The following is a 27,668-nucleotide window of genomic DNA, read 5'->3' on the forward strand; positions in this document are numbered from 1 at the left end:
TCTCTCTCTTTTTCTATGGAGCTATCAGTGTCTCTTTTTCTATCAAGCTATCATGAGAGGGGTCTTGGCTCTCTCTCTCTCTTTCTATCTAGCTATCTATCTCTTGGCTCTTTGCTTGGCACTCTGGTTCTGTCTTGGCTCTTCCTCTCTCTGTCTATCCTTCCCTTTATCTATGGAACACGAAGCTTCCTAGAACTGCAAGCTTCTATGTCCCTCTTTGCCTCTGACCTCTGTAAGGCAGGGAAACTGCTATGCTCTCTATTTAATTGTAATGCTTAATTGTAATGATTATAAATATTGCTTTTCTGTAAGGCTATTTCTATAATATATTCTTTATGCAAACACCTCTGGCTATGCCTTCTTTATTCTTCTTTCTGGTGAGTCATCTGTGAGGGAACTGAACCTGGGACCTGGCGTCTGTCAGTGCACATTTCACTTAACCCCTCCAACCTAACATTGTGGGGGTGCAACCATCCTTACATTTTACGAAACTGACACTTACGCCTTCAATTGCATTCCTTTTACTGGAAAAGTCCAGCTATCTTTTTTGTTTTACTAGGTCCAACTTCTTTAATTGTATTTCTCTTCCTGGAAATGTCCAGCTATCTTTCTAATGTAATCCGCTTAGAACTGCAAGATACAGGCGGAATATAAGCCAGTAATGTAATGTAATGTAAAGCTGAGCAAGTATTAAGGATGTTCTACATTTCTGTGAAAATCCAAAGGAAAAACAAGAGTCCTAAAAAGCAGATATGACAATCACACACCTCCTCATGTGCCAGACACAAGCACCATACATGTCTCTTATAGAAGTGCATATGTTAGTATTACTTGACTAGCGACAGGTCTCTTACCAGGCTATGCCCATTAATGACCAAGGCATACTCTCCAGTGACAGCTTCCAGTATAGAAGTGATCTGGGATGACGACACTTTCTCTGGGTAGGAAAACCCATTTTCAACAGATTGACAGGTATCTATCATTTTCACCTGTGCTTGCCTGAAAGAAGGAGAAATTAGGTTCTTACCTGCTAATTTACTTTCTTTTAGCTTCTCCAGACCAGTAGAGGTTAACTTTACGAATGGGTATATATCTAATCATGACCAGCAGGTGGAGACTGAAAACAAAACTTTGGGACAGTATATCCTAGCCCCTCCTCTCTATTTCCCTCAGTCTGCCGAATAGCCAAGCAGAACCAAGAACTGGAAAACAACAGAGAGAAAAAAACAATACTCCAAAAGGAGTAACAAATAACATACCCAAAATGCTGTTGGAAAATGCAGAGGAGAAATTCCCGAAGGAAGAATGTCCCCACAGCTCGCCAGCTAAGCCAGCCGAGCCACAGCCGCTGTTCTTCAATTCTCCCCGGCCCTAGAAAAATACTAGAACCCGCAGCAAAAACCAAAAACTGCCCGCGCAACAGCCCCAACAACAACAACAACAGACAGGGTGGGGACCTCTACTGGTCTGGAGAAGCTAAAAGAAAGTAAATTAGCAGGTAAGAACCTAATTTCTCCTTCTTTAGCACTCTCCAGACCAGTAGAGGTTAACTTTACGAATGGGACGTACCAAAGCAGTCCCTCTCACGGGCGGGACCCCCGAAGGGCCGATACCAGTACACGCTCACCGAACACCGCGTCCCGACGCGCCTGCACATCAACCCGATAATGACGAACAAAGGAATGCAAGGAGGACCAAACCACAGCCTTACAAATATCCACTGGAGGCACGAGCGACGACTCAGCCCAAGAAGCCGCCTGACCCCGAGTGGAATGAGCCTTGAGAAACTCCGGAACAGGCTGCTGTTTCAGAAGATAAGCGGAAGCAATCGTCTCCTTGATCCAGCGCGCAATAGTAGCCTTAGAAGCGCCCGCTCCCCGACGAGGACCCGCCAGGAGGACAAAGAGATGATCGGACTTCCGGAATTCCTGGGTCCGCTGCACATAAGAGCGAAGGACCCGACCGACATCCAACTTGCGCAGCTGCCGTTGCTCAGAAGAGCCCTCCCGACCACCCAAGACCGGGAGAACCACCGATTGATTGACATGAAAAGGAGAAACAACCTTCGGCAGAAAGGAAGGAACAGGCCGCAAGACGACCCGCTCCCTAGAAAACTCCAAGAAGGGAGCCCTACAAGAGAAAGCCTGCAGCTCAGAAACACGCCTAGCAGAAGTAATGGCCACCAAAAAGACCGCCTTCAAAGAAAGGTCCTTCAAAGAACAGTCGTCCAAGGGCTCGAAAGGCGGACGCACCAAAACAGAGAGAACCAGATTAAGATCCCAAGAGGGAACCGAGGGCCGTAGGGGAGGCCTAAGCAACTTGGCCGCCCGCAAAAACCGAATCACATCAGGAAGAGCCGATAAACGCTGACCTGACACCAACCCTCGAAAGGCCGACAGGGCCGCAATATGAACCCGGAGAGAAGACCAAGCCAGGCCTCTATCCAGGCCATCCTGCAAGAACTCCAGAATGTTAGGCAGAGAAGCGCGAAAAGAGGTCACTCCCCGCGCCCGACACCATTCCTCAAAGAGACGCCAAACCCGCACATAAGCCCGAGAGGTAGAAAGCCTCCGGGACCCCAACAGTGTAGAGATCACCTTGTCTGAATATCCCTTCTTGCTAAGGCGACCCCTTTCAAGAGCCACGCCGTAAGACAGAAGGGAGACGGGTCGAACATGGGAATGGGACCCTGCATCAGAAGGTCGTCCGAGAGAGGCAGAGGAAGAGGATCCGCTACCAGGTGCCTCACCAGATCCGCATACCACGGACGGCGAGGCCAATCCGGCGCCACCAGCACCACCAAACCAGGATGGTGAACAATGCGAAGAAGCACTCTGCCCACCAGCGGCCAAGGAGGGAACACATACAACAGCCCCTCCGTTGGCCACGGCTGGACCAGAGCATCCAGACCCTCGGCCAGCCCTTCCCTGCGACGACTGAAGAAGCGGGGCACTTTGGCGTTGCCACTCGTGGCCATCAGGTCCATCAGGGGCTGCCCCCAATCTTGCACTATCAACCGAAACGCTCCGGCGCCGAGAAACCACTCTCCTGGATCCAGGAAGTGACGACTGAGGAAGTCTGCCTGAACATTTTCTACCCCGGCTATATGAGAAGCCGAGAGGTCCAGAAGATGGGACTCCGCCCAAACCATGAGCCGAGCCGCCTCCTGCGCCACAGGAGTGCTCTTGGTGCCCCCCTGACGATTGACATAAGCCACCGCCGTGGCATTGTCCGACAGGACTCTGACCGACTTGCCCAGCAAAAGGGAGTGGAAAGCTAACAGCGCCAGCCTGACCGCTCTGGTCTCCAACTCGTTGATCGACCAGGAGGCCTCCTCCGCGGACCAGGTGCCCCGAGCTGAGTGGCCCATAAACTGAGCCCCCCAACCGAGGAGACTCGCATCCGTAAGGAGCACCGTCCACTGCGGGAGATCCAGACCCACCCCCTGAACCAGGTGAGGGGTCCGGAGCCACCAGCGCAGAATGCAGCGCGCCAAGCCTCGCAGGGGAACCGGAACATCCAAATCTTGCCTCCGGGGAGACCACCTCCGGAGCAGAGCATACTGAAGAGGACGCATGTGGGCCCGCGCCCACCTCACCACGTCCAGGGACGCCGCCATTGACCCCAGGACTTGGAGGAAATCTCGCGCCCGAGGACCCCGGGACGCCAAAAGCAGGCGAATCTGAGATTGCAATTTGCTCACCCGGGCCTCTGGAAGGAAGACCTTCCCCAAGGAGATGTCGAACATAACCCCAAGGCACTCCAGACGCTGAGCCGGGACCAACCGACTCTTGGAAAGGTTGACCAATCAGCCCAGCGACCGGAGAAACTCCACCACCCGAGCCGTAACCCGGGAGCTCTCCTGCAACGACTTTGCCCGAATCAACCAGTCGTCCAGGTAGGGGAGAACCAGGATGCCCACCGACCGCAAGGCTGCCGCGACGACCACCATTACCATGGTGAACGTCCGAGGAGCCGTGGCCAGACCAAAGGGAAGCGCACAGAACTGAAAGTGCCGCCCCAAGATCGCAAAGCGAAGGAAGTGCTGATGAGAGGCCCGAATTGGAACCTGCAAGTAGGCCTCCGTCAGATCGAGAGACATCCAGGATGGGCCGAAAGGTCCCCTCCTTTATGGCCACCACAAAGTAAATGGAGTACCTGCCGGTGCCCCACTCCGTAGGGGACACCGGCACCACTGCCTCGAGATCTAGCAAACGCTGAAGGGTCTGACGAAAAGCCTGCGTCTTCCATGGAGTCTGACATGGAGAAGCGAGGAAAAAGTCCGGCAGAGAGCGGGTAAACTCCAGAGCGTAACCGTCCCGCACCACCTCAAGGACCCACTGATCGGACGCGATCTCGGCCCATTTGGGGAAAAATTTGCGCAGCCGGGCCCCCACCGGAACCAAAGGGGGCGCCGGCAAGGAGTCATTGCGCAGGACGGGAAGCGGGGGAACCGGCGGAGGGATTCCCTGCCCCCCGACGGGCCCCCCGAAAGGGCTGCATGCGCTGGAAGAACCGACCCCGGGAAAAACCCTGAGCCGGGAAAGAAGCAGCCCCACGCCCCTGGCGATACTTGCGAAATTCCCGCAAACGCCCCCGGGCAGCCCCACACCTAGACGCAGGGCGGGCACGGTCCTCAGGCAGACGGGGCACCTTCGAGTCCGTCAGAGTCTGAATCAACTCATCTAATTCCTCTCCAAACAAAAAGACCCCCTAAAGGGAACTTTAGTAAACTTAGCTTTGGACGCAGAATCCGCCGCCCAAGCGCGCAGCCACAAAATACGCCGCGCGGCCATGCCATAGACTTAGCCGAAATCCGCACCAAGTCATAAAGAGCATCTGAGAGGAACGAGGCAGCCATCGCAATCTTCGCTACCTCCTGATCCACTAGAGACCAGTCATCAGACTCCCGATCCAGGACACGCTCAGCCCACCGAAACACGGCGCGAGCGACTAGCTCCCCACAAACAGCCGCCTGGACCCCAAAGGCAGAGACATCAAAATCATACTTAAGAAGAGTCTCTAACGCACGCGCCTCCGAGACCTTAAGAGCAGAACCGTCCATAACAGGCACGGTATGCCGCTTAGGAAGTGCCGAGACCACCGCGTTCCCCATTGGCGAAATTAAGGTAGCCCTACCTCCCTCCGGGACGGGATACCCAAGAGCCAAGGCGCACACCAAACGAAACTGCGCCCATAGGCCACTGCGCCAACACAAAATCCCGCAAATCCTGACGCACAGGAAAAGAGCGGGAACCAGGACAGACCCCCTGAAGCAGAGGGGCCCCCATACGCGGGGTCTCCGGCGGCGCCACTGCAAAAATGCAGCACCAAGGAGACCTGCTACACAGGTCTAAAAGCTCATCCCTCTGAATAAAAAAGCGCACCACGGACGCATCCGCTCTGGAAGACGGGAAACCCGCCGCCCCGCTGCCAACAGGCGTCCCCTCTAGAGGATCCTGGAAGCCCGCCAAAGCAGCCAGGTCCTCAACCAGGCCAACACGCTCCTCCGCCCACCAATTCGCAATCCAAGCCCCCCCGCGGGCGCTTGGATGAGGGAGGAGGAAGAGGGGACGCCAAACGAAAAGAGGGAGGCAAAGCCATAGGGGGCGCGGAGGGAAACCCCCCCCGAAACCCCCCAGGCGCACGTGGGACCCCCAAAAGTCCGCACAAAGAAAGAAAATAAATTGGGGGCAAAAAACCCCTGGGGGTCCCCAGGGACTCCCTGCCCCAGCAGGGGTCCAAGCTGAAACCTGCCCCTGTGTTCGCCATACAGGGGGAAGGTCACCTGAGGTTGCAGACAAAATGGAGGGGCCAGACAAAGAAAATGGCGAAGTTCCCGCCAAAAATGCTCCCTCCATGGCCTGTAGCGGCTGAGAAGACTGAACAGTCCCAGCCGCTAAGACAGGCAAGCCGGCATCAGCTGTCAAAAAACCAGCTGAGAGGGAATCCTTCGGGGAATCCCTCCGTGGGCGGTTGTGGAAGACCGGGCTTCCCCACTGCTCCAAGCCGACTCGCGAGGCACCATCGGCGGGGAGCTCTGGGCGCCTGCAGCCGCTGCCGACGGAGCTCCACCACCTCACCGACCCAAACCGCCGAGTTCAGGCCGGCCGCGAGTGCCTCGCGGCTGGACTAAAATTGTGGCCTACTCCCCCGGAGAAGGGCACAATTGCTCCAGACGCGACCTAGCTATAAAAAAGTGCTGGTTACATGAAAAAATACAGTAAAATACAGTTTTCTTAAAGGGAAACAACCCTTCAGACCAGCACTACCTCAGGTTTTTTTTTTTTTTTTTTTTTTTTTATTTTTACAGAACAGACTCCACAGGCTCTCGAAGCAATATGCCTTGCTTGACTTAGGGGGCAAGGCTTACTGCTGAGGCTCCTCTAAAAAAATGTGGGGAGGTGGAGGAAGTGGGGGGAGGGACCCCGCTCGTGACCCGCCGGGTTTGACACCCCCGAGGTCGGACGGACCCCCAAACAGGGCCCGACCAAGCTCCGTCCGGCCAAAAACAGGGACAATAAACCCCTAAACAAATTCCAACAGCCCTACCAAGAGAGATGGGTACAGATCACTCAACACCTGCTGGAGACTGAAAGAAGACTGAGGGAAATAGAGAGGAGGGGCTAGGATATACTGTCCCAAAGTTTTGTTTTCAGTCTCCACCTGCTGGTCATGATTAGATATATACCCATTCGTAAAGTTAACCTCTACTGGTCTGGAGAGTGCTAAAGAAATCAAATGGTAAGGCACTCCTGGATGCTGGAAATCTTAGCTGCTTCCCTAAACATCTATCACTATCTTTCAGACCCTCCTCCACTCCCAAAGTCACTGCTTCCCTTCAACTTCTTCTGCTCCCCTAGAGTCACCAATTCAATTTCTCCCCTCTGCTCCCAAAGATGCTACTTTACTTCAGACCCTTACCTCAACTCTTCCCGTACTTCCAGCACTGTATGTCCAGTGATAATAAATATCTCAGTCATGTCATCTGTCAGCATCTTGCATGAGTAGGCAATATTTACTGCTGTTTCTGAGGGAGGAAGAAGAAATGCTGAGACTAGAAACATACAAACAAATGGATTGAAGTCACAGCCTCTCCCCTTAAAGCTGGGTCCTTGCATGTATCTCCTGCTTTTTTACTGTCTTCTTGATCCTCTGTCCCTCCTTAAAGAGCTACTGCTTATAGCAACTAGATGCCTGGCAAGGTAAAGAAAATGCTTCTTTTTTTAAAGACCACAATTAAATGGATGGTATGATTCAACCTCCCCTAAATACCTTCTATATAAATGTTGATTTTTCAGGCCCTCAGAAGTGCCACCAAACGTTCAATAAACTTTCATAACATTTGGCTTTATGCACCCTATCGTCATCGGGTCACTAGTTTGATAATTTATATCTACAATGGCTATATTAAATATTCGATAAGTTAAGTAAAAGCAATAGCTTCATTAGGTTGTAAAGTAAATGTACTTAGCATGGGTGGTTGACCAAGAGGGATAAAGTCGCCAACATGTTTCACCCTTTGGGGGTTTCCTCAGGGCACAATCCCTCAGTTATATTCGTTTTTCACGACGTGGCCACCCAATATATTAAGGTATTTAGGGGAGGTTGAATCATACCATCCCTTTAATTGTGATTTAGGGTTCATCCTTCTATTGAAATTGAATACTTCAAGTCTAACACAGTAATTTATTAAAATCTTTTTTTAAAGATGCATATGATTAAGGTATCCCATCCAATCTTGATGTATCCTATACAATCTTAATATATTCTTATTTTTTATCAATTTTAAAACTCTTCCCAATCCTTTTCCCTTTGTTTCTTTCTAATTTTTTTAAGAATTGTAATTTTCCCACTCTTCCCTTTTTGTTCTATTCCTTCCCCCCCTTAGTATGTCTGTTGCTGTATTGTTTTTGTTCATAATTTATTTTTCATTTTAGTTGTACAACGCTTTGAAATGTAATCTAAAGCATTTTATCAAATTTTTAATAAACTATAAACAATAGTAAGGAAAGGAGATGCTGTGAGATCATAAGATGACAGCAACTTAGGAGTCAGCTCAAAACCTTGTCAGCTGGAGTAAGCACAGCCAAAATATTTTCAGTTTGTTTTCTGATTTTTCTGAAGTGTCCCTGATTTTTGGGGGCTTTTCAATTAGTTCTACACATTGGTTGTTAATGTGTGGACTGTATGTGAAGTACTTAACAATGAATAGGCCAACTTCTAGGTTGCACAAGTGATTCTGTACCCACTGAAGTTTTTAGGATGTCCAAACAAAGGGAATAATGCTACCCCTATTTCTCAGTGGTACATTCAGGCACAAGTATGAAAGGGTGTGTTGGGGAGCATAATACCCTGTTTGTCTCCAGTCAGAACCCAGATCTTGATGTTAGCAAGTGTCAGGATGGCGATGGTTTCAGGCACTCCCTCTTGCAATTTATCTTCAATAGCTGTCGCCCCCAGCAGCTATAAAACAGCAGAAGGAACATTGGGCTACTTGTAAACACAATACCCACATCAATAACCAACCATTTACAAAACTACCCACATACATTCAGTGAGAGCCATGCCAAGGCTTCCCTACTCAAACAAAGCCACACAACCACAGATGACAGAAAACCAATCTTTGTAAGGACACACCCAATACTGACTTAAAAAGATGTACAGCCAGATTACCAAAAGCTCCCACACAAGAATGGATGTCAGACACTCAATACTCATAAATTACATCCAAGTATTTTCCTAGCACTACTGACATACAATAGGAGGTGAAGCTGGTTAACTTACACTCAATTCCCTGATGAAGCTCGGTTGCGAAACAGGGAGCCCTGTTGGAGATTGTGGAGATATACAGCAAGCGGCAAGGAGTTTGTAGCCACTGTGCGGGTTGTTTCCCGCTTCTATACCCCAGCATTACGATGAAGACTACTATGAACACCATTTTTGCAAAGACAAGTGTGATATTCTATAAAAGCAATTGAAACTTGTAATATATTTTTCCGCTTATCTGGGAGTTTTTGACCAAGGATGTGTCTGCCTGCCTCAAAGTTGGTATTTTGAGAGCGGCTTGTCTATCTGGGCAGTATTTTTGTACCCTTTTAGACACTGAGGTCTTTTCTCCATTTGTTGTGTATGAATGTCAGTAGTGCCAGCCAGATTATCATACATTTAAGAAGATGCAAACCGATAATACTCATATAGACATATCCAGTGATGCATCTACCCTCACACTACTGTCACATGTACATTTCACACTGACAAAGATAAGCACGTTCACAATGAAGAAAAGCGTGTACCATCATATCTTGTTCAATTTCTTCATAGATTGCAGTCAACTTGTCATCACAACCCTCCAAGGCTGTACTAGCATCTTGCAGTCTTTCTGCCCAAGCTTCAAAGTATTCTTCCTCCAGATCCTTATAGGCCAGCACCAGCGTCCGCAGACCATCTCCAGCATATTCCTGTGCAAGAATAGCCAGTAGTGAGGCACATCTGGAGAGAGAACAACTGGATAGACACTCTCATCACCAGCAGGTGCCCACAAAGCCAAAAACTCACATTTAGGTGTTCTGTGGTGGCTATCATTAGTTCATAGTTAGAAGCGTGAAGTCTCTCAAACAAGATGGTGTCAGCTCCTTTACAATACAAACGGATTTTCCCCTCTGGATCACGCACTAGAATAGGCCAGAAATCCTATCAAATTCTGCCGTTACATCTTCTCCCTTCTCCCCTATCACTTTTACACTTAATCACTCCACAGCCTTTCCTTATATAAGAACATAAGAAGTTGCCTCCACTGAGTCAGACCAGAGGTCCATCTCGCCCAGCGGTCCGCTCCCGCGGTGGCCCACCAGGTCCGTGACCTGTGAAGTGGTTTTTGTCCACTTTTATAACCTACCTCTAGTTCTATCTGTACCCCTCAATCCCCCTATCCTCTAGGAACCTATCCAAACCTTCCTTGAACCCCTGTAAAGTGCTCTGGCCTATCACCTCCTCCGGAAGCGTGTTCCATGTAAGTTTTACTATCTCACCTTTTTTAAGTTCCATTTCTAGCTCTCACCCAAGTTCTCCCAATTCACTCCCCAGTGCTCTCTCCTTTGACTCTCAACTCTCACAGGGTAGCTCTATTTCTTTCCATGTCTCACCAATAACAGACATCCTTTTTCTCAGGTTGTTGAAATCCAGGATGGCTAGAAGCTGGTAGGTAATTGGTTTTCCCATCTCATGAACAGTGATAGTCTTTGGTGTGCGGGACCGGAACACAAAGCCAAAATTTCGGGCCGCAGTGACTAGTGCACCTTCATCAGGGGATTGTGCTTTGTAGTAGAGTTTTCCTATAACAAAGAGGCAGACAGTAAAGCATCACAACATCCCACTACTTGAACACAATTATGTAATTAGCGGTATATCATTTAAATCAAATCAAACTCTCTAAACATACCAAGGATTCTAGAAACTCCTGCCTACTCCCAAACTCCAAAGAGCCAGAAAGCACTCCTCCATCCTTCCATATTTCTATGGTAAGTAAATTAATGGAGATACTTTTAAAACACAAAATATTAAACTTTCTGGAATCCAATGGATTACAGGACCCGAGGTAACACAAATTCAACTAGAGAGAGTTCTTGTCAGACAAATCCTATCAATTTCTTTGACTGGGTGACTAGAGAATCAGATAGAGGGTAAGCACTAGATGTAGTATATTTAGAATTTAGCAAAGCCTTTGACACTGTTCAACATAGTCTGAAAACATGGCTTTTCAAGATGTCCCTGTTACGGGCTTAACGAGACTCAGATTCTGTCATCAATACTCTATAGAATGATAATGTTTAGAAATAGCTTGCGGATTTAGATGCCTTGTGTGTATAGACTTATGCCAACCCTCCTCCGTCCCTAGCAGCCTTTTCTTCCTTTCCTGAAATCACTGAAGAGGAAACTGCAGATTTTTTTTCCTCCTTCAAGCTCACTACCTGTTCCTCTGATCTGATTCCTACCTGTCTACTCAGCACCATCTCTCCTAATGTCACCTCTTTCATCTACAACAAAAAAAGTGCTTATTGTGTATAAGGATGACACAGGAAAGTAAAAAGAAAAGAAAAATGTATTTAATAGTAGACACCAGTATCAGAACCTGTTCTGGATTTATGGCAAGACGACACACCTCTTCCATCTGTTACATCCTCAATCTATCACTTTCCAACTCAACTGGATTTTCAGAAGGCGTTCGACAAGGTCCCGCATGAACAACTACTTTGAAAAATTGCAAGCTATGGAATCGAGGGTGAAATACTCATGTGGATTAAAAACTGGTTGGCGGATAGAAAGCAGAAAGTGGGGGTAAATGGACAATACTCAAGACTGGAAAAGCGTCACGAGTGGAATACAGTAGGGTTCGGTGCTTGGACTCTCTAGCACGCATCTTATATAGCTTTAAACACATTAAGCCACGTTCTAAAGTAAGGAAATGTTAATATGAACATACCTGCAAATGAAGAAATTTGGAAGTAGTGTTGCTCTCACCAGGGGCGAGTAAAATTCACGCAAGACAAATACCTGTTACAGAGAAAGTTCTAGCGAGACCAGACCTTTACCTATAACAGACACAGTCAGGCAGCGAAAGAAGGGCGGGTTGTTCTCAGCACATATAAAAGGAGCCAACGTCACCATAGTAACGAAAATGCATTCACGTGACTTATATTCTCAGCAGAAAGAGGCCAGGTAACCATAGTGATAAAAAGCACAGTTACTTACCGTAACAGGTGTTATCCAGGGACAGCAGGCAGATATTCTCACATGTGGGTGACGTCATCCACGGAGCCCCAGCGCGGACAGCTTTTCAAGCAAACTTGATTGAAGTTTCAAGTTTGCACACTGCACCACGCATGTGTGTGCCTTCCTGATCCACTAGAGGGCGCATACCCTCCTCATGGTCCTCAGTTCAGATAGCTAGCAAAGAAGCCAACCTCGGGGAGGCGGGCGGGTTGTGAGAATATCTGCCTGCTGTCCCTGGATAACACCTGTTACGGTAAGTAACTGTGCTTTATCCCAGGACAAGCAGGCAGCATATTCTCACATGTGGGTGACCTCCAAGCTAACCAAAAAGGGACGGAGGGAAGTTGGCAATACAAGAAAACAGATTACGCAAAACCGACTGGCCAAACCGGCCGTCGCTCCTGGACAGAGTATCCAGGCAGTAGTGGGAGGTGAAAGTATGAACCGAAGACCAAGTGGCAGCCTTGCAAATCTCCTCGATAGGCGTCGACCTGAGGAAAGCTACAGAAGCCGCCATCGCTCGGCCTTTATGTCCCGTGACTCGGCAATGCAGCGCGAGACCAGCCTGAGCGTAGCAAAAGGAAAAACAAGCAGCCAACCAGTTGGACAAGGTGCGCTTGGAAACTGGGCGTCCCAACCAATTAGGGTCGAAGGACAAAAAGAATTGAGGAACCGTCCAAGGAGACTGAGTGCGTTGAAGACAAAAAGCCAACGCCCTCTGACAGTCAATTGTGTGAAGCGCCACCTCACTAGGAGGCGAGTGGGGCTTCGGAAAAAAGACCGGAAGAACAATGGAAAGATCGAAAGGAAAGTCCGAAACCACCCTGGACAAGAACTGGGGTTGAGTACGCAGGACCACCGTGTCATGATGAAATACAGGAAAAGACAGGTCCGCAACCAGAGCTTGCAGCTCACTGACTCTGCGAGCAGACGTGAGAGCAACCAGGAAACCCACCTGCCAGGTGAAGTAATTCAAAAGAGCTTCATCAATGGAATCAAATGGAGGTATCACCAATTGAGCCAGGAACACACAAAGATCCCAAACCACCGGAGGGATGTACAATGAAGAAATCCCTCATAAAACGGGAAACCATCTGGTGGACGGAGAGCAGCGTCCCATTTAGCGGCCGAAGAAAGGCAGCAAAAGCACAGAGGTGGACTCGAATAGATGTAGATTTGAGACCAGACCGAGACAAGTGCAACAGAAAATTCAGCACTGAAGGCAAGGAGGCAGAGAGCGAATCCATGCGGTGCTCAGCACACCACTCAGCAAATCAGGACCATATCTGGGAAAAGCATTGCCGAGTGGAGATCTTTCGAGAGGCCTCGAGAACACCCCCACCGACTGAGAGAAACAGAAGGAGGGAGGCACGTTGCGAGGAACCAAGCTGATAAGTGTAGAGACTGCAGATTGGAATGCAACAGAAACCGCAACACTGAGACAGCAGAGACGGGAACATAGGTAGAAGCTGAGTCTCCCTGACACGCTGGAGGAGCAGGGAGAACCATGGCCGCCAGGGCCACAGCGGAGCCATCAAGATCCTGGTGGCGCAGACCGACAGGAGGTATATCAAAGACCCGAGAATCAGAGTAAAGGGAGGGAACGCATAGAGGAACCTGCCCATTCCATCGAGAAGGAAAGCATCCACCTCGATGCGAACCCGGGAGAACATCCTCGAGCAATATCGAGGCAACTAGTGAGTGAGAGGCGAAGCGAACAGAACTACCTGTTGGGTTCCCCACCGAACAACCACATGCCGCAGAGTCCGAGAATGGAGCAACCATTCATGCGGTCGAAAAGGGCGACTCAACGTGTCCAACAGACAATGCTGCACGCCCTGGAAAAACACCGCCCGAAGAAAGAAGCAGTGGTGTAACGTCCCCTGCCAATGACGAAGGGCTTCCCTGCAAAGTAACAGGGAACCTGTACACCCTGGCTTGGTCACAGAATAACGCCACCGAGATGTCGGGACGCACCAGGACCCCGCAATCTTGCAACCCATAACGAAAATCCACCACGGCATTGTAAATGGCCCGGAGCTCCATCAGATTGATGCGGCTGCGACAGTCTGCACCCGACCAAGGACCCTGAGTCCGAAGGCCGTCGAGGTGCACCCCTAAGCCCATGCCGAGGAGTCCATCGGCAGAACCTTCTGATGCAGGGATACGAAGTGGTGGCCCACCAACGAAACGAGCGTGTCCAGGAGGGAGGCACCACAATGTGCTGGGAAGCGGGATCCCGATCCTGCCATCACTGAGATGCTCGGGTCCAGCGGGGAACACGAAGATGAAACCAGACGAACAGCGGGACATCACCGTGGAGACCCCTGATCCAAAAAGGATCAGCAACAGCTCAGCCGAGGCCGAAGACCGCTGAGACACCAGCTGACTCAAGCGCCGACAGGCAGCCTGCCGAGGCAGAGGCAGAAAAGACCGGAGGCGGACCGAGGACAGAGGGGCCACCTTCCGGCATAAACAAACAAGGGCCTCCCCCTGAGGCCGAGACAAGAAGGAGCGCAGACAAACTGGGTCCAGGTCCGCCCCGACGGACTCCCGAGACCGGGGTGGGCAGAGTCTGACCCACTCCCGTACTAGAAACTAGTGCAGGTCACGAAGGGCCAGGACTAGACGCAGAAGGGAGGATGGGAATGCCCAACCGACAGAAGAGAGGCAATACTCCCGGTGCGTAGACACAGAGACACCCCTCCCGAAGGGAGGGGAGGAATCCCCAGAAGGGGAGCAACCCAGAGGCTATGCGAGAATAGTCAAAAGGACGGCCAGGAGTCGCCGAAGCCGGCGGCTGAACCCTAACCCGGCGCTGCTGCAGCTATTGCGGCTGCTGCGAAGGAGGCCGAGATAACACAAGAAAGGTATCCAGAGGGCCCCTCCGGAGAAGGAGACCAACCCACCAAGGCAGACGGGATTTAGCTGGAGGCGTCCCGAGGGGCGAAGGACCGGTCGCGGTCTGAGAGGCGGTTAGTGGCCACCGCAAGAGAGGCCTGAAGAAGCGCAGAACTCACGCAAGTAAAAGCGGCGAGACGACCCTGGAGGTTCGGATCCTCAGCCACACTCTGCGCCAAGCGAGATGACGCATGGCGGGAGCAATAGAGCCGGAGCAGGGAGAGAGTCTCCTCCAGGAAACCAAACTCCGCACAACAAGATTCCGTCACGGCTGCCCGGAATGAACCGAAGAGAAAGCGGGGAAGCCTCTCAAACCGGAGCTGGAGACGCCGAGGCGCAAACCCGCAGTCGACGCCGAGGCCCAATACCTCAGCCGCTGCCGAGGTAAAACGGCCCAAGTGACGTCAAGGCACAAAGCTTCCGTCGACGGCACGAAGCCTCAGCAACGACGAGGCACCGAGCTCCAGCCGACGATGAGGCCCTCAGCCTCAGTCGACGTCGAGGCACAAGCCTCAGGCGACGTCAAAGCACCAGCGTCAAATGACGCGGAGCACACGGCCGCAGCCGACGTTGAAGGTACAAAGACACACAGCCTCAGTCGACATCGAGACCCCAAGCCCCAGTCGACAGTGAGTCAGAAATCAAAGCACAAAGCCTTAGACGACGTCGAGGCACCCAGCCGCATACTACGTCGAGGCACAAGGCCTCAGGCGGTGGTGAGGCACCAAGCCGCAGTCGACGTCGAGGCACAAAGCCTCAGTCGAGGCACCAGGCCCCAGTCGACGTCGAGGCACCAAGCCCCCAGTCGACGTCGAGGCACGAAACCTTCGTCGACGTCGAGGCACAAAACCTTCGTCGACGTCGAGGCACGAAACCTCCGTCGACGTACGAAGCCTCCGTCGAGGTCGAGGCACGAAGCCTCCGTCGAGGCACGAAGCCTCCGTCGAAGCACGAAGCCTCCGTCGAGGCACGAAACCTTCGTCGACGTCGAGGTACGAAGCCTCCGTCGAGGCACGAAGCCTCCGTCGGGGCACCAAGCCTCCGTCGGGGCACCAAGCCTCCGTCGGGGCACCAAGCCTCCGTCGGGGCACCAAGCCTCCGTCGGGGCACCAAGCCTCCGTCGAGGCACGCAGCCTCCGTCGAGGCACGCAGCCTCCGTCGAGGCACGCAGCCTCAGTCGACGCACGAAGCCTCAGTCGACGTCGAGGCACGAAACCCCCGTCGACGTCGAGGCACACAGCCTCCGTCGAGGCACGAAGCCTCCGTCGAGGCACGAAGCCTCCGTCGGGGCACGAAGCCTCCGTCGGGGCACGAAGCCTCCGTCGGGGCACCAAGCCTCCGTCGGGGCACCAAGCCTCCGTCGGGGCACCAAGCCTCCGTCGGGGCACCAAGCCTCCGTCGAGGCACCAAGCCTCCGTCGAGGCACGCAGCCTCCGTCGAGGCACGCAGCCTCCGTCGAGGCACGCAGCCTCAGTCGACGCACGAAGCCTCAGTCGACGTCGAGGCACGAAACCCCCGTCGACGTCGAGGCACACAGCCTCCGTCGAGGCACGAAGCCCCCGTCGAGGCACCAAGCCTCAGTCGACGTCGAGGCACCAAGCCTCAGTCGACGTCGAGGCACGAAACCCCCGTCGACGTCGAGGCACACAGCCTCCGTCGAGGCACGAAGCCTCCGTCGAGGCACCAAGCCTCAGTCAACGTCGAGGCACACAGCCTCCGTCGAGGCACCAAACCTCCGTCGAGGCACAAAGCCTCAGTCGACGGCGAGGCACGAAGCCTCCGTCGAGGCACGAAGCCTCCGTCGAGGCACGAAGCCTCCGTCGAGGCACGAAGCCTCCGTCGAGGCACCAAACCCCCGTCGACGTCGAGGCACACAGCCCCCGTCGAGGCACGAAGCCTCCGTCGAGGCACCAAACCTCCGTCGAGGCACCAAGCCTCAGTCGACGTCGAGGCACGAAGCCTCCGTCGAGGCACGAAGCCTCAGTCGATGTCGAGGGACGAAGCTCCAGTCGACGTCGAGGCACGAAGCTCCAGTCGACGTCGAGGCACATCGAGTTTCAGAAGTCGGCACCGTACCAATGAAACTGGTAATAAAGGTGCAGCAGTGCACTCCATAAGGGCAACCTCGATATGAGTATTCCCATGAAAGGAGGCACGCTTTGAAGGTCTCGTAGAGGCGGGCACGATCGCACTCGATGCCTGGAATGCCTGAGACTCAGCCGGTGGCGTTACCGAGGTAACGCACCTAGAAGAAAGAAAGAAAGAAAAACTTACCGGGGATCGAAGCTGCACAGTCCGATTCCAACGAAGGAAAGAGGGTCCCGGCCATTCTGCTCACACGAGGTGAGCCCAGAGAGAGGCCAGGGAAGAAGAAAAATACAGCTGCAGGCAAATGAGGCCTAGCCGCATGGCTGAGGCCCAAGAAGGGCCTGCCCGAGGAAAAACACAATAAAAAGTCCTCTTTTTTTTTTTTTTTTTTTTTTTGAAACAAAGAAATACACGATCAATTAACAAACGCACAGCGACTCCCTAACAAAATAAAGAAGCCGCGGTGCCAGAAAGGCACTTAGAAGAACGCAGAGAAGAGAGACAAGGTCTTTCTGGCTCAGCGGAAAACTAAGAACTGAGGACCATGAGGAGGGTATGCGCCCTCTAGTGGATCAGGAAGGCACACACATGCGTGGTGCAGTGTGCAAACTTGAAACTTCAATCAAGTTTGCTTGAAAAGCTGTCCGCGCTGGGGCTCCGTGGATGACGTCACCCACATGTGAGAATATGCTGCCTGCTTGTCCTGGGATAAATGCACTTACAAAACCGCAGTCACGTATGACAATGACGTTCCTTACATCCTTACGTGAACGTCTTGCGCGTGATTGTGTTGTTAAAATTTCCTGCGCATGCGCGCATGTGTTATAATTCGCTGCGTGCAATTGTCATGAGCTCAATTGTCGTTGCGCTCAAGTGTCATTTTGCGCAATTGTCTTGTGCAATTGTCCAGGCGCTTTTGTCTTGCGCGCATTTGACTTGCCACCAGAAACCCAAACAAAAAAACAACCAGACATCTGGATAGCTCTAACTGCAGGGATAGTGGAAATCAAAAACAGTGACCGAATTATGCAAATGTAGACTTGATACAGAGGGCAGTAGGAAGAACCTGGATATTACTTTCTGTATGAAAACATGCAAAAAGGAAAATGGAGAAACCAGCTTGGATAAGAAGCAATGGCCTGCAGATGGTCAAACTTGAACTGAGAAGGATTTTAGCTAGAATGAAGAAAGCAGACACAATCAGGCAGACTGGTTGCGCCAACTGGTCGACGATGTCCACTAACATCTGCAGCAAGGTCAATCTTGAACAGTGGTCTCAAACTTGCGGCCCACATGCGGCCCTCCAGATACTATTTTGAGGCCCTCGGTATGTTTATCATAATCACAAAAGTAAAATAAAACAGTTTCTTGATCCTATGTCTCTTTAGCTATAAATGACAATATTATTATTAAGACTTAGCCAAAAGGAAAGATTTATAAACTATAAATAATTTTACTTCATTCAAAATTTTCATTTCTTTAATAAGACATTAACTGGTTTTTTTTGAGGCCCTCCAAGTACCTACAAATCCAAAATATGGCCCTGCAAAGGCTTTGAGTTTGAGACCACTGATCTTGAACATACTTAGTGCCTAAATTTTCAGCTGAAAATAGATCTGCTACTTATTTGCTTAGTTTTAGGAGCCAAAAGCGGTTGCTTAATGGTGAAAATCAGCGGTATGTGGCCCTGAAGCAGTGGATCTAGAACAAAGTCCATGAAACGCTGGTCGCGTCGGTACAGGCACTATATAGGCAATATTAAAAGCTAATGGAACGCCTAAATAACAACGGATGATGTTTAAGATAAGTAATAAGAACATAAGAAGTTGCCTCCGCTGAGGCAGACCATAGGTCCATCCTGCTCAGCGGTCCGCTCCCGCGGCGGCCCATCAGGCCCATTGCCTGAGCAATGGTCTATACCTATCTATACCCCCCAATCCCTTTTTCTTCTAGGAATCTATCCAAACCTTCTTTGAAACCATTTAGTGTTTTCTTGTCTACAACAGCCTTTGGAAGCGCGTTCCATGTATCTACCACCCTCTGAGTGAAAAAGTACTTCCTAGCGTTTGTTCTAAACCTGTCCCCTTTCAATTTCCCCCAATGCCCCCTTGTGCTTGTGGTGCCCCTTAATTTGAAAAATCTGTCCCTGTCTACTTTTTCTGTGCCCTTCAGGATCTTGAAGGTTTCTATCATGTCTCCTCTAAGTCTTCGCTTCTCCAGGGAGAAAAGTCCCAACTGCTTCAATCTGTCGGTATATGGGAGATTTTCCATTCCCTTTATCAGTTTGGTTGCTCTTCTTTGTACTCCCTCAACTGTCAACTGTCAACGATTTTTCTAACCAAGAGAGTAATGCAGTTTGAATAAGTTAAATTTTAGATTTTTAGTATACAATTTAAGCTATACAAAAAATTTTATAAAAAGTCTATTAAAAAAAGTTGAAAATAAGTTTTTAGAAAATTAGGAGAAAATACATTGCATAGTTCGGTTTTTTGGCCTATGACTGGAGCATGGAGCTGTAAAACTACGCTGACTGTTCAGTCCATGATAAGACTATGCGTAGGCTCCGATTCTGAGGCCTTTTCCCGAACAATAGTAAATTATAACTCTGATGCATTTCTCATATTAAGTGATATAGGTTTTATTTATGAGTATGAAACATTTTTCCCCCCTAGCCATTTGTTAGTAATTTACATGCTCACAGTCCCAATCGCACAAGGGTGTGGCATGGCACGGTTTATAAAAATCCATACTGAATTAAAATCAAATGAGTGAATGTAAGCTATTAAATTTAGATGCTCCTGGTGAGGATTTGCGTATCCTCATGTGACATCTTCCGAAACTGACTCGCTCGGTGGTGTTGCAGGAACAGCACTATAAATTCTCGTTGAGACTTTACATTTCCCCATATAAGGCCTTGGTGGCCGGTATTGCTACTCATGCTGAATGCCCTAAATGCCGTTCTGCCCCTGCGGGTTTGTTTCATATGTTTTGGTCCTGTGACAGAATACAAACCTTCTGGTCTTTTGTTGGGCTTCATCTACAGACGAAATTAAAGACAAGACTTCCCCTTGGAGCGAAGGTTTTTCTTTTTTATCACTTTACTTCTTTGGGACTTTCTAGGGGTAATTCCCTGTTGCTGCAGAAGGCCTTTTTGTTATCTCGTAAATGTATCCTCTTGTTATGGAGGCAGGCTGAGGTGCCTACCCTCACAATGTGGAAAAATGAACTGTTTACTTTGCTGAAGTATGAATATTTGGATACTAAGAAAAGTGGCCCTGGTCAATGGAGGAAATTCCGAGCGGTTTGGGCTCCGGTCTGGGACAATTTGTCTCCGGGTGCCCGAAGTGCTCTTCTGAATTTCTGACACTGGAGTGCTTGGGGGGGTGTGGGGGGTGGGTTCTTCTTGGCTTTTGCTGAGTATCTTTTGTCTCCGCGCAGAAACCACGCGGTAGACCCTCTAGTCTGGTGTTTTACTTTGTTCCTGGTTCTTTGTATTCGGATTGTCGTTTACTTCTTTGTATACTTCTTTTCTTAATAAAAAGAAAAATTAATTAAAAAAAAAAAAAAAAAAAATTGAGATGCTCAGCTTCAGCCAGTTTTCAAAGGCCCAATTAAACCATTGTATTATCTAGAAACACCCTCCCCCAAGCATTCACATGCTCCTCCAAAGAGACAGAAACCCAGAGATACAAACCCCAGCTCCAGGATTCACATCTTCAGGCCTTTTGGAAAGTACTGTGAAGGCTTGAACAACCCACCTGCCCCCTAAACGGTTATAAACTCCCAAAAAAGGGTCAAAAAAACATCTTGGAGATTCTTATCAACTACAAAGAGAAAAAAAAAATTAAAGACCTTACACAACCCTTTTGAGTTTTACAGTCTCGAAAGGTAACCGAAATTACATGTAAATCCAGCAGGGACACTTGGAACAGGAAACGAAAAATCCTTTAATCTCACCTTCCTTTTTTTCTTCTGACATAACCGTGTGACATAATGAGAGCAGGCGAAAGAAGTCGTGGACTAGAGGGGACCCCACCTTCACTGCCTCCAGTAAATTTGAGTCCGAGAAATAGAAGTTCTCATCAGCCAAAGGGTTAAACGAGAAATCGGCATGTTCATCTCTCTATAGGGAAAAGAGTAACATATGTGGAGCAAAGTCTGCAGATTTTATACCAATTTTCAAAAGGAACATAAATCTGCACCAGCTCCTTGTTTGAATGCCTTGTCCACGTAGTTATGGGTACAAGTTACTTACATTACATTTACACATCCCCCTCCATATTCGCGACTTCAGTTAGTCGCAGTTTTCGTCTGAATTACCCACCTCCACCTCCCGGACCTCTCCACTTACTTGCTTTTTAAAACCTGGTGGTCTAGCAGTGAAGCAGGGCAGGAGTGAACTTCCTATGCTTCTGCCCTATGCAGAACTGGGAACAAAAATGACTGCCATGAGTTTCCATGGTCTCACAGGAACTCACGGCAGCCATTTTTGTTCCCGGCTCTGCACAGGGCAGGAGCATAGGAAAATCGCTCCTGCCCCGTTTCACCACTAGACCACCAGGCTTTAAAAAATAAGTACAGTGAACTGGTCCAGAAAGCGGGGGTGGGTCAGAGTCATCCCTAAAGTTATTCACGATTTTTCCATATTCACGGGCCGGATCTGCCCCTAACCCCCACAAATATGGAAGGAGAGGTGTACTGACTTTTATTCCTCCTTAACATTACAGTTCTGGGCAGATTACAATAAGAAATGTCTGGCCATTTCCAGAGAATTACATTGTCAATCTAGTACAGGGCAGTCATTGGGTTAACATAGCTTGACATATTTCCTTAACTTGTGTCATAGAGAAGAGCATGAAATGGAACAGAGAGGACCGACATGGTCAATGTGAAGCACAGGTAGATGAAAACAGAAGCAAAGAGCAAGGAAAAGAGCACTCACCTCACAGAAGTTGTCTTTGGTTCCCAGAACTTCAATAGCATCACCTAAAAAGCAAAGCTTAAGTGATCTTTGCTGAAGGGGTTCCACAAAAAGAATACTGCAAGCTTTCAGTCTGGCATCATAAGCATATTCACATCCAACTTTAGTAATGAAGGATTTCAGTTGAAAACAATCCTAAATTTAGCAACTTAAAATGTAGGACTGGAATCAGGGCAGGGTGTCAAATCCCCTTGGGCCTAAGTGAACTTCAGATGCACTCTTCCCTACCCTCCATTAAGGATAGCTCAAGGCCTTCAACCCCTATTTCCAGTATCTTCATTTCTCTACCATTTCATGGTCCACCATCATTCCCATGGCATCCAGCATTTTTTTCCTTCCCTAGCTCCCTCCTTCTCCCACCCCTGTGATGTACAGCATCTCTCTTTTTCACTACTTTCCTTCTGTCCATAATCTCCAAGATCTCTCTCCTTCCTTCCCTCTCCCCCACTACCCCACCAATTTCTATTTATTTATTTTCTTTTTTTGCTTTAGAATAAAGTAGTATATTAGTTGTATTGAAAAAAATTTATAAACAAAGCCCTGCCAGCTGAACATCTCTTTCTCTAGTTCAGCAGCCAGAACTTTGATTTATAAGGAAGGAATAAGCTAAATATTGCAGTACTGAGGCTTGTACGGATGCTGCGGGGATAGTAGTCATGGGGACGGGGCGGTGACAGGGATGGTGGTAGCGGGAACGGGGCGGTGACAAAGACAATTTTTTTCCCAGTGTCATTCTCTAGTCAGTAGGCAATTATTGAGATGGCTTGGGGAAATCTACTGCTTATTCCTAGGATAAGCAGCATAAAATCTGTTTTACTACTTGGGATCTAGCTAGGTACTTGGGACATGGGTTGGAAACAGACCGTCGGTCTGTCCCAGAATGGAAATTCTTATATTCTTGCTCTAACCTGGTCCCATAGCTGTGTACTTTGTAGGAACATAAATCTAGGCATGTAGTGAAGTCCCTAAGGCCCCCTTTTATCAAGCATGGAATATTGCTACACCTTGGGTTTTGGCCAGGTACTAATGACCTGGAATGGCCACTAGATTGGCTACTGGGCTTGATGGACCATTGGTCTGACCCAGTAAGGCTATTCTTATGTTCTTAAACCGCGTTAGGGTTTTAATCACAGGCTGCTGCAGTAAAAACTCTGGCTCTCATAGGAATTCTATGAGCGTCGGAGATTCTACCACGGTGGCCGGCGATAAAAAAACCTAATGCGGCTTGATAAAAGGAGGCTTAAATTTGGGAACTCAGTTCAAGATTGTTTTCAGAAGGTTTAAAACCTTTGAAAATTGATACCTAGCTTTCCACTCGGGATGAGTAAGAGACACTACACATTTAAATGAGCCACCATAACACCTCTTGGCTCCCCCAGCTTTCAGATGCTATCAGCTCTCTATTCCCAGCAGAATTCAACTCCCTGTTGCCAGCTCCCACCAAAATGCTACTCCTCAGTACTAGCGTGTGGCATTTTCAGCATCTTTTCCTGGCACAGGGTTCCTCCTTGCTCTGGTCTCAGCAAGGTCAACAGTGTCTCCTAGTGATGACTCACCATAGCTTCTGCCATTGATAGAGCACTTATTGAAGAGCATGATGTTTTGCGTTAGAGTCCCAGTCTTGTCAGAGAAGATGTACTCCACCTGTCCGAGCTCCTCATTCAGGGTGGTGGTCCGTGCCTCGGCGGCAGTGTTCCTTCTCATGCAGAACATCCGACGATCCCAGTTAATGAAGTAACTGTGTCCAAGTCGGATAACTTCCACACTGCAGAAAAATAAGCAAAAGAGAACAGTGTAACTAACCCAGTTAGAAACAACTGTAGAAGACAGACCTAACACAGTATTTATTTCTATTTCTGCTGAAATCTATGATATGCAGTCTGGCAGAACCATGTACGAGGGTCTTAAGAGGGAGGCACACTGACAGAACTGTATGCAAGGATGAGGTCTCAGTATTGTTCTAGAAGACCTGACTGGGATTCTTTGGTTGAGCTCTTGAAAATACTCTGTAGACCATCATAAAGATAGGCATGGAGAATTCCCAGGGGTGAGCTACAGCAGGAACTGTTAGTCTAAAGGTAGCTGCACAGAAGTGTTCTTACCTCAAGGTTAAAATTTATAGAACTCATGAAAAAAATAGGAGGCAGTGGTAGTGAGGATGGGCTCCCACGCACAAAAGAAAGAATGGATAATGCTAAATTAAATAAGAATGAAAAAATGTCTTAAAGAGAATAAAAGTGAGACAGAGACAAGCTCAGTCCGGCAACAAAAAGGGACAAAAATTCCTAAACAAATTCTAACAGCCCTACCAAGGGAGATGGGTACAGGTCACCACACCTGCTAGGGAGGTGTCACATGATATGTACAGTTCCAAAGTTTTGTCTCAGTCTCCACCTTCTGGTCATGATGAGATATATACCCGCTTGTAAGATTAACCTATGCTGGTCTGGAGAGTTGCTAAAGAAGTTGATTTTCAGCTATGTGAAAACATGCATGTACTTTTATAACATACAAGAACAAGAGGCAGTGCAGATGCATGTATTAAATTACGTATATACGTCACAGTCTCAAAGAAACATGATGGCAGATAAAGGCCAAATGGCTCATCCAGTCTGTCCATCAGTAGCATCCACTATCTCCTCCTCTCTCTAAGAGATTCCACTGCCTGTCCCATGCTTTCTTAAGCGGACTTCCCGATGCAGGGGGTCCATCACACGCAGGGGTTCCTTTGCGTCTTCCTTGAAGTGCAACACCAAGGAAACCTATAGAATAAGCTCCTGGAGCTCTTCCTGTTGAAAGATGCGCACCACTGACACATCCTCGCCAGCTGGTGGAACCGAAAAACCTCTGTCAGCGGCATCCATATCCCTCCAAGAGGATCCTGGAGGACCCCCAAGCGAAAATTGCTCCCCATACAAAACATCATCGTCCCAAGAGACCCTTTGTTACTTGGACGAAAGAGGAGACAGGGACAAAACCGGAGTGGATGCAGAGGGAACACCCTCCACGAGACCCCCGGGGTGGAAGCAAGACCCCTGGCTGCCTGAAGATAAGCCTTGCACAAGGCTAAAACAAAATCAGGGGAAAACACTCCTGGTGGCCCAATGGGACTCACTGCCAAAGCAGAGGACCCAGCAGAAACCTGCCCCGTCTCTCCAAAACAGGGGGAAAGATCACCTGAGGCTGCAGACAAAAAGGAGGTGTTTCCCGCCAAAATCAGAGCAAAGCCCACCAAGAAAAACACCCCTGAGGCCTGTAGCAGCTGGGATGCCTGAACCACCCCAGCCGCTAAAGCAGGCAAGTAGGCAGCAGCTGTAAGGGAGCCCCAGCAGCTTTGACGGTAAGAGACTTTCAGTGCATAGACTTACTTACCAGATTTTGCTCTATCTATTTTCTGTTTTCAAACCTTAAAAATAGTTTGAAAGGGTGACAATTTTGAGTGATTCAGAGATGATTGCAGCAGCAGAGCAATATTTCAGTGACTAGACACCAGAGTATTTTTTGGAAGGGTTACAGAAACTTCAGACGTGATGTGCCAAGTGTGTTGAAGTTAGGGATGAATATGTGGAATACTTTGTAAGTTTCATGGTTCCACGTCATTCTCTTCTTGGCTGGGCTGAGAACTTTCCAGCACCCCTTCGTATATGAGACCAAGAAGTCGACAGACCCAGCAGCAATAAGCCTAACATAGGAAATGAATAGCATACCTAAATCCAGATGACCAAGTTTTGGGTATCAACTGTCTGCTGAAAACTTAGAAGCCAACATCAAATGTGAGTGTTTTTTTTTTTTTTAAATCGTCTCTTTGGATTCAGTACTCAAAACTTCCTGCACTGGTGCAAAGCCAATAGAGACTTCTGTGCAGGATTTTGTTTTTGACGATTGCTCCTGGAAAATTTAGCAGAGCTTGTATCCACTTTGTGTGTAATTCTTCCATCATAGAAACGCGTGTAGCTTTTATTATACAAAACCACATACGTATCTCTAATCTTTGCTCTCAGCATCACCCGTTCATTTATCAGGTAAAAGCATGTACATCATTTGACAATGGGCATACATTTTAAATAATAATAATTTTATTCTTATATACCGCCATACCGAAAAAGTTCTAGGTGGTTCACAACAAGATGAGCTAATACGTGGGTTACAGATAAAATACAAATTAGAATAATGGACTTAAAAACAGATAAATGACATTACACTGGGGGTTCCTGAACTGGGCATTAGGGTTTTTTTATCACTGGCCACAATGGTAAAAGCTCTGGAATTCTATGAGCGTTGGAGCTTTTACCACTGAGGCCAGCGATAAAAAAAACCCCTAACACAGCTTCATAAAAGGGGGGAAGTAACCAGTATCTAATTAAAATGCACAGTAAAAGATATAATAATAAGATAACAAGATGACTAGCTTTGACCTCGTTCTGTTCAACTTCCATTGTGAGACCACTCTATGCATAAGTAAATAAGAAAATAAATAAAAACCATCCTATTCAAGACATCCTTGAAGACAAACTAACACCGCAAGACTCATCCCAATTCTCTGTAGCATCTCGCTCTACTCTTCAATTCCTCTGGAAATGGCCAGATAACTTCTTTTGTAATCCGCCTTGAACCGCAAGTTATTGGCGAAATAGAAATCACTAATATAATGTAATGTAATGTAATAAAGACAGAAAGCATTTACAATATAATGCAGAAAATACCGGCATGGCAGGGAAAGAAGTAATACATAGAACAGATAAAATGCATCAAGTTGAATATAAGGAACTTGATTGAAAAAATGAAGCAGAATGCATTAAGATACCAGCCTATCAAAAAGTTGAGTCTTCAACAATTTTCTAAAATAAAGATAGGAAGAGACCTGTAACATCATTTTTCCAAGCCATACATTCAATTTAGCGGCTTGAAATGAGAGGGTTCTCTCAAGGAACTTCTTATAATGACAGGATTTTATGGAGGGATATGAAAACAAGTGCACTCTACGTGTGGTCTTTTTGGCGTGACTCAAAGAAAAATGAGACACAAGATAACCTGGTAACAAACCCGAAACTGATTTATAACAAATACAAATACTCCCTCCTTAACATCTGCTGATAAACCGCTACTGGTTATTGCCCATCCTGTGACTAAAATTTGTATCCTGGAAGGCTGTTTTTAATGTTGACTCTTCCTATCAGCAACTTGAAAACTTACACCCCTCAAGATCTTTTATCAAATATTGTTATTGCCTCTTTTCTGCTATGACTGTAAATAAGATAATATGGCTATGAACAAGTTGTGTCTTAAGGACAACACACCAGGGGCACCCTGAGTTTCCCTCTAACATTAGCGAGAGGTTGCATGCTGACGCAGCCTGGAGAACTTTGCCTACCTGACATAGAGGGAGATTGGAACCACAGTGTTGAGAATAATGATGTAAGACCAAAAGGAGAGGAAGCCGGAGAAGAAGGCACTGTCCACTGCTACATCCCATGGCAAGTAGATCTGGAAATGCACTCCAACTTCATACTCCCAGATGGAATTCCCAATTGCCAAAATAATACCCATGCAAACCAGGAATCCAAAAATCTGTCAATAAACACAGTCAATGAGAAGCATGTCAATGTACAGCCAGCCAATCAGATTTACTCAGCAGCCAACCTTGGTAAAAGACAGTGTTAAAAATTAATGAATCAAATCTAACAGCTGCTTTACATTTCACATTTTATTGTTAATATACTGCAAATTACAAAAGTAGCTAAGCAGTTTCCTGAATGTTTGCTCACTGCAGTTATAAGATATCATTAGTAGGGCAGGTGCAAGGGTATCAGCCACCCAAAAAACCCAACCCAAACCCAATCATGATCACCCCTACACTACCCCCTCCCAAAATAATCGGGGTAAATGGGCCACTTGAAAAGTGCCCACCCTCCAGTTGCTTTTGGAT

General features: G+C 48.2%; 1 protein-coding gene across 2 annotated transcripts in view; it reads right to left on the reverse strand.

The window, feature by feature from the left end:
* ATP8B2 (ATPase phospholipid transporting 8B2) overlaps positions 1-27,668 on the reverse strand; it is a 107,927-nt gene that overhangs the window by 31,029 nt on the left and 49,230 nt on the right. For both annotated transcript variants that reach the window (XM_033923723.1, XM_033923724.1), the window contains exons 12-21: positions 27,114-27,310; positions 23,299-23,507; positions 21,704-21,747; positions 20,719-20,884; positions 10,146-10,334; positions 9,559-9,674; positions 9,297-9,461; positions 8,355-8,466; positions 6,925-7,030; positions 855-999 (exon numbers count right to left, since the gene is read on the reverse strand). In XM_033923723.1, coding sequence (XP_033779614.1) covers positions 855-999; positions 6,925-7,030; positions 8,355-8,466; positions 9,297-9,461; positions 9,559-9,674; positions 10,146-10,334; positions 20,719-20,884; positions 21,704-21,747; positions 23,299-23,507; positions 27,114-27,310 — 1,449 coding nt within the window. The remainder of the gene's footprint in view (positions 1-854; positions 1,000-6,924; positions 7,031-8,354; positions 8,467-9,296; positions 9,462-9,558; positions 9,675-10,145; positions 10,335-20,718; positions 20,885-21,703; positions 21,748-23,298; positions 23,508-27,113; positions 27,311-27,668) is intronic.

The sequence above is a fragment of the Geotrypetes seraphini genome, chromosome 16, assembly GCF_902459505.1.
Source record: "Geotrypetes seraphini chromosome 16, aGeoSer1.1, whole genome shotgun sequence".
NCBI classification, from domain to species: domain Eukaryota; kingdom Metazoa; phylum Chordata; class Amphibia; order Gymnophiona; family Dermophiidae; genus Geotrypetes; species Geotrypetes seraphini.